Below are 7,317 nucleotides of genomic sequence, written 5' to 3' on the forward strand. Positions count from 1 at the left end.
AAAATTCTTGATATATGCAGTTGAGCAATCCATCTGAATCATTATACTAACACCACAGCTGTAACAGGTTCATATCCATCATATGACACGACAACATGTGACCAAACACATATTGTACAAGGTTCAATGCACAAAATACAAGCCTGTCACTTTAGAACACCTCCCGTAGAGCTTCTAGGACACGGTTAGCCGTTTCTTGTCCGAATAACCTCGGCAGGTTCGAACCCAGATCGATTTCAATCGTCTTACTTTTACTCATATCATCTCTTCTTTTCAAACACTCCCTCTCACTTTCGCTAACAATCCTATCCCCAAAAGCACAAACATCCAACCAAGTTTTCAACACTTCCTTTGCAACCGGACTCACATGAGTTTTGACCATTTCCTCGAGTTGATCTGTTTCAATACGCACCAGAATTGCAGTCGGAGAGACAACTGCCCTAATGTAAAGTGACGATGAATAATAAGGTTTTACTTCTGAGAGGTTGTAAAGATGTTGTCTGTGTTGGTCTAGTTGAGTGTCTTCATAGAATGTTTTGAGGTAATCAGAATCAAGTACAAGGTCAACTCTTGGAGGCAAGTCAAGAATCAGAACCATAGATGTTGGGCTGCTTTGGATCAGCTCTACCAAGAAATTAGGCGCGTCGGTTGATGAGTTTAGATAGGCTGACAAGCTGGTGATGTTTAACGCAGCCCCTGTTGGTAGCGTGCAATGTAGCCAGCTTCCAAGTATAAAATCAACCTGGAACATTGTTTTCAGCATCAACAAGACAATTTTTAAATGTGCAAATGGTGGTTTTAATCATTTCAAATTAAACTACAATAGTGTTTACATCGAAATAGAAGGCTTAGGATCATTAAAGCTAAAACAATTAAATACTACATTCTAGTTTATATTTAAAACTAATAAACTATTAAATTGAGTTTGATGAGGATATAGCTCATTGTTTTGGAAGAATTTTATATCAACTTTAGGCAGAAGGTTGTTGGTTAAGATAACAAAATAGTGGCTACCGGAGTAAAAAGATTGAGGCAGATATGTCAAAACATGTTTTCTTAGATACGCTAACGAGTATCAGATTGATGAACCAGGACCAGATACGGAGGATTATTATCGTGAGATGGCATTGATTCACTAAATTTAACTTTGATTCACAATTTTATATGTGAAGAGCTTGTATCCTTACTATGCTCAAAGTTACAAGTTGTAATTATTCATAGCACTGTTAATATTAATATTCAAAATGTTTATATATCTAACTTAGTTGATTTACTAGTCTAAGCCCCCAAGTCTTGATTTTCTGTTCCACAACAGGAACCGCTGCTGATCGGTTTGATCTTAAACTAAAGAAATTGGTATGAAAGTCATTAATATTTTACTAACATGACACAAGATCTAGGTGCATTTAGGCCTGTAAACGAACCGAACGTTAAGACATTTAATAAACGAACAAGCATAAAAAAAAGTTTGTGTTCATTTAATTAAACGAGCAAACATGAACACATGTTCCGTTCATTCATTTATGTTCAATAGCGTTCGTATATGTTTGTTTGTGTTCGTTTACATATGTTCATATGCACTCGTTTATCTTTGTTTAATTATGCTCATTTATGTTTGTGAACTGTTTATTTAGATTATAAATGACCAAACATAAACGAACACGAACATGTTCACTTTTTAAACGAACGAACATGAACACAAATATTTGTTCAATTAAGTGTTCGATTTCGTGTTCACTGAAAGTTAAATGAACGAACACAAACATGCCCTTGTCCATGTTCGTTCGGTATGTTTACAGTTTACCGGCCTAGTTGCATTATTAGCATCACTTACCCGTTACAGCTATCTAATTTCTCTGCAGCCTTATTTTGTTCAGACACAACAGAGAATTTGTTTAGTTACAATTCAAAGAGTCATTCATATATGATATAGCAACTGTCAGACTTTATAAATTAGAAAGCCTAAATTAAAGCGTTAGAAAGTAGCGGAGAAGAGTGGAGGCCGGATCGGACATGGAGAGCCGCATGAGCCGTTCCGGTTTCATTCTGGTAAGACTGGACATCCGGCGAGAGATTGCAAGGGTTAAGGAAGGAATTGAGGCGAGTTTCGACGGTGGATACTAAATCTAGCATAAGATCTCTGTGTGGAGCCGAGACGTAGGGGAAATCCGTGAACGCCATCCGGTCCTTTGAGGCGGAGCAGCCTACAGATATTTAGGAAGAGACGAGTAGAAGACTGAAGAGGAACAAACCAGACTGGTTGGTAATTGCAGCCATAATTAAGTGGATAGATAGCAATTGACTGACAACACACAATTATTAAATATAATAATAAACTCCTTTTATAACTTTTAACCAAATGTATGTAGGAGCTTTCTTCATGGATTCTTTAAATTATGTGAGGGTTTTTTTTTATTTTTTTAGAGATTGTTAAAAATAGTTGTGAAAGGAGGAGAGAGAAAATGTTACTGTTCATGGTTAAATTTGAAGATCCGCACTGTTCATCTATGTAATTTTTTAATGTTTTTGAAAGTGATTGTGAGTGAATTAGAGAGAAAAGGTAATAATAAAAGTATAAAAAAAAGTATTATTTCATTGGAATAAGAGAGAAAAGATGGTGTTTTTAGTGTATTATAGAGATAGAGATGGAGAATTAATTGTGAATGCTATAACATAAGAGGATTCTCAGAATTATAGGGTGAAGAGAGAAAAGTTAGTGATTTTTTGTAAATTATAAGATGAAGAGAAAAAACTGTAATAATAAAAGTATAAAAAATATTATTTAATTAAACAGTATAAAGAAGTGTAGTGTTATTTAGTGTAATTATAGAGATGGGGATGGGAACGGGCTGGGAATGCTCTAATGATATGTTTATCACATGCCGTAATTGTAATCTAATCTAATCTTCTTTCTTCAGGTCTTGGATTTTCAAAGTTATTAAATTATTATTTTTAACAGCTTATCTGGTTAGATAAGTTGACCGGTCGAGCAGGGTTGAGTCACGGGTTAAAAGCAAAATAAGTTTAGGTCAAATAGATTGTAAGGAAAATAAATTTGGGTCAATACATGGCGTTTTGAGAAACTATCAATTTAGTCCGGGTCAAAAGCGGGTTTGACTGGCATAGATTCGGGTTAAAATTGGTCGTTATAGAAAAACCATTCACCCCATCACACTCCCACCTCATCCCCTTATACGGCCCGACCTCTCCAATTTTTTCTATGGATCTTCCAAGTATGTGGTTTGAGTATCATGCCGAAGTAATTAATCGATAATAATAGTTATAATATGTATTTATATCATGCCCATGATTATCATAGTGTAGCAAGTTTAGTCCTTGATATTAAGGCTATGTGTTGTGGTTATGTAGTTTAGGCGCTAAGTCTCGTCACGTGAGCAACAAGGACGCGAAGCCCCGTTACCCTTGGGTGAAGGCTAAAAGTGGCGCTACACTCTTTGAGGGCGTTGTTCTATGTGGATGTGGGACAAGAGTTGCGTAATGTTTTTTTATTTAATAATTAAAATACAAACTAATCATTTAGCTTTATAATTAAAAATCTATTTTTCACTTTTTATAATTTAAGTAAGTTTTGGTTTCCTACTTTCCTATAAAGTCTTATGTGTAGATTAAATCTATATCTAGAGTTAAAGGCCGTTTGGGTCCAAATGGCTCGTTCCTCAAACTCGCTTGGAAGCTGCTCAGAAAATGCTTGGAAGCTGCTCAGAAAATGCTTGGTTATAAACGAACCAAGTAACAAGCAAGTATTCGCTCGGTTCGGCTCGGCTTGTGAGTAACCCTATCTATAGTTAAGGCTCAAACGTGAACTAGCTGGCCCACTATCAATGCTCAATTATGAAGTTGTATTGTACCTGGCAGATAACATTTACATGTGGAAATTTCTGTTAGAAAACAAAATACAGAATAATCTCAATAAATTAATATTTAATAAATTAATAATCTTGATAAAATTAATAATTTATTCAGACCCAACTTATAACCAATACAAATTAGACCCCAATTGATAAAATAATAAAATAATAATTTTCTTATTTTCCCAATGTAAATATATTGGTCCCAGTGAAACTATAAATTAATAATTATTAAAATATTTCAAAATTCTAGAATTGTCTAAACGAATCTATAGTCACTTGTTTTTTTTTTTTTTTTTTTTTTTTGTGAACTTCAAATATATATTGAGTCTATCTTTAAATCTCCACATTGCACTCAAGAGTTGAGGCCTGTATTCTCGTATTACAACAAAAAATTGTGAAGAGTTGTTTCCGTCTGCAATGTTTCTTTCCGAGTGACCGGTTCCAAGTGTAATGAATCATCATCAACTTCATTAACCGGATTTTGAACGGTATCCATCATAATTGCTTAAATGCTTTGAACCTCATAACATTTATTATTTTCAACTAGATAATCCAACAACTCATTCACATCCATTTTGTGCCGATAATGCATTCCCGTAATCAAGTTCTCAAGCTCATGAATGTCTTCTCCAAAATTTACATTGTTTAAATCATTTGAGCCGGTTGGATTAGCCGAATGAATTTTACAGTGTCGAAAGCAATTTGCTATGGACTCTTGTTTCACATTTCTCAAAGCTGAGACGGACAAATTGATGACATCTAAAACATTAATCTTTTCTAGGGAAGAAATGTCCAACTCATAACCTTCCAAAATCTTACGATAAAACCTTTAACGGTAGTACATTTGAAAGGCTCTAATATCCCAGCATCACATGGTTGAATTTTTGGAGTCATGTTTGGCGGTAGAAAAACAACCCAATGTTTTGCAATCCTTGAATATTATTTGAATGGGCTGGACAATTATTCATTACCAAGAGAATTTTTCGACCGTACATTTGATCATCTAGCAAACGAACATATTCTTCAAAAGCAACCCAGCCTATTAAATAGTATTTAATTAAATTAGAGTTAAATATTAGATAAAAAGAAAAAGAAAAAGAAAAGCTAAAAAGGACAAAAACACTTCCACTTCTTCTTCTTTCTTTCCCCCTTTTTTCGGTGTTTTAAAAACCGGTTCAAACCGGCCGGTTGAACCGGTTAAATCGGATTTCGCACAGCAGGCCGGTATTTTGAGCCCGGTATATTTGACTGGTTTGCTAGAACATCGTACCGGCGGTTTTTTCTAAAATACTGGTTTCTACCGGCAAACCGGTTTTAAGTCCGAGAAATTTTTTTATATTTGCGGCCCTTATTTTATCAAAATTACTTTTAACCCAACAATTAATATCAAACGTGTAAACTTTAGGACTATTTTTTTAAAATTGAGTGCTTTTGAATTTTTTTTAATATGGATTAACTTTTTGATTATTTTTTGTTATGGAATCATTTACTTTTAGGTTATTTTTGGAGTTGATGTAGCATTTATAGAAATTATAAGGTAAACTATTCAATCAGTTATACCATTTTTTAACTCAATCCGGTACGAATAAAAAACCGGTTTTTAAAACATTGCCTTTTTCTGCAACTCCAGACGAGCTACCTTCCTCCTTGTCTTCACCGTTTTGCAAGTCCATGGCCGGAGAGAGAAGAAACAGAGAATGAGAGAGTGGTTTCAAGCAGGTTAAATTAGGGGCGGCGGTAAAAGATTGTCGAACAATTTCAACAGAAAATCCGGCGGCTGGAATTTAGTGCCCCCGGAAATAATGTGTCCCGGACGGGAGTCCAGCTCGCCTATGCCTAGAGCCGGCCTGTTTATTGTAGATAACATGTGAATTGAAGGGCAATGTTGTAAAATGTAATCTGCTGCTTCATTCTATGGCGTGGTTGTCGTGGACACCCTTTTGGCTTATATAAAACCTTCTAGAAGGTCGTTGCATTTATGGCTCTCACTTAAATAAATATAAGTAAAAAGAACGACATAAATAGCTTTAAAAATATTGATTTGAACATTTCAAAACTTTAGAAGCTTCATTAGTTTTAGGGGCTCTTTGTGATTCCTTATTTTCACATCCTTATAACTTATAAGGAAAAGTCATAAGTTACAAAAGTATAACTTACATATAATAGAAAAACTACCCGGTCACGTGCACTTGTTATATGCTCATTTACACTCAACTTAGACATCCAAACGATAAATAAAATTCAACATAGAAATATAAATTTGGAAGTATAAGTTAGTCGGGCCACTTATGAACACAACGAAAATATCTATGAGGGTTTATATCACGCGGGATTACATAAAGTTGGGGGGACAAGATATCACAAAAAATCCCATAAATTAAAGACATATAGCACTCAAAAAAGAAACGAAAAAAGAAAAAAAGCTAAATTCAAATCAAAACAACCGAAAGCTAAACTCGTACCATGATTTAAAAGCAAATGTCAAAATTACCAAACATCAAAGTAACAAAGCATGTGCCGATTTGCGTCCCGAATTAGAGATACATATATCCTTATCAATTTCACTCTGTCAACTATGTATTGGCTGTGTTTCAATCTTTGTGATCTAACCATGGCTACGCTTGATTCACCCTTGTGTGACCAACTGAACATACTGTTTGTTCATCTTGCGTTCAGCTTAATGATGGTGAACCGGTGATGATGACGATTGTCGCACTGAACAAGCGACAACTTGTGCCCATTGTCTCAACCTTGTCTTCATCGTTTGTGGATTATCACCTACATCATCATACATGTTTTCATCAGAAATAAATAAAATGTGTAATATTAATTGAAATTCTAGAAATCATTCTGTCAAATTCCAGACAGTCGTTTTGACCAAAGAAAATCAAACTTCAAAAATTATTGCCTTGCTGGTCATAGACGCTCAACTTTAAAACTTTTTTGTCAAAACGACAAAGGTTTAAAATGGAGTAGGATTAGATATAAGACGAATTACCTCGAGTGAATATTGCGTGAGGACTGCTCGCCGGAGACGACAAATCGGGCTCAGAAACCGCATAAGAATACGACGACACCAACGAAGAAGAAGACGACGACATGGACGATGACTTGGAAATCGTATCAAAATACTGCTTATTAACAGCATGGTACAACCCAAGGGCCGGCAACGTATCAGACAGACGGTCATGATCAGACTTAGGAGAATGTTCAAAGCCAAACCCAAGCTCAATACACGCCTTGAGTTCATCAATATCCTCATCAGTTACAGTCTTACTCCTCCGGTGATTGTGTTTGCCTTGTCTTCGGACCCATTGCTCGTCCCGGTGGAGGTCCGGCGACCATGATTTCTGTGAGTAGAGTGAAGAGGCCGGAGGCTGAGTTGACGTGGACGGTGGCTGCGCGGTGGTGTGTGGCGGAGGCATGGCTGCCCGAACCCGTTAGG

General features: G+C 35.8%; 2 protein-coding genes across 2 annotated transcripts; both read right to left on the reverse strand.

Moving 5' to 3' along the window:
* On the reverse strand, positions 1 to 2,197 carry LOC143618358 (red chlorophyll catabolite reductase, chloroplastic-like). Its single transcript, XM_077090607.1, has 2 exons — positions 1,997 to 2,197; positions 1 to 752 (listed from the first exon to the last, which is right to left on the reverse strand). Exons 1-2 carry the CDS (start codon positions 2,179 to 2,181, stop codon positions 152 to 154), a joined length of 786 nt encoding a protein of 261 aa, XP_076946722.1. The 5' UTR covers positions 2,182 to 2,197; the 3' UTR covers positions 1 to 151.
* A 3,893-nt stretch (positions 2,198 to 6,090) lies between these two features.
* Positions 6,091 to 7,317, reverse strand: LOC143618357 (uncharacterized). The gene is made up of 2 exons (XM_077090606.1): positions 6,871 to 7,317; positions 6,091 to 6,650 (listed from the first exon to the last, which is right to left on the reverse strand). Exons 1-2 carry the CDS (start codon positions 7,295 to 7,297, stop codon positions 6,550 to 6,552), a joined length of 528 nt encoding a protein of 175 aa, XP_076946721.1. The 5' UTR covers positions 7,298 to 7,317; the 3' UTR covers positions 6,091 to 6,549.

This window comes from Bidens hawaiensis, unplaced genomic scaffold, assembly GCF_021521415.1.
Source record: "Bidens hawaiensis isolate Kalapana, Puna unplaced genomic scaffold, B.hawaiensis_p1.1 tig00070519_1, whole genome shotgun sequence".
NCBI lineage: Eukaryota > Viridiplantae > Streptophyta > Magnoliopsida > Asterales > Asteraceae > Bidens > Bidens hawaiensis.

Excerpts from the sequence above, each read along its gene's own strand:
- LOC143618358 (XM_077090607.1), bottom strand. The coding sequence starts at position 2,181 with ATGGCGTTCACGGATTTCCCCTACGTCTCGGCTCCACACAGAGATCTT. Across the intron at positions 753-1,996 it reads CATGTCCGATCCGGCCTCCA|AATGTTCCAGGTTGATTTTA; the intron begins CTCTTCTCCGCT and ends GATGCTGAAAAC.
- LOC143618357 (XM_077090606.1), bottom strand. The coding sequence starts at position 7,297 with ATGCCTCCGCCACACACCACCGCGCAGCCACCGTCCACGTCAACTCAG. Across the intron at positions 6,651-6,870 it reads TCACGCAATATTCACTCGAG|GTGATAATCCACAAACGATG; the intron begins GTAATTCGTCTT and ends ATGATGATGTAG.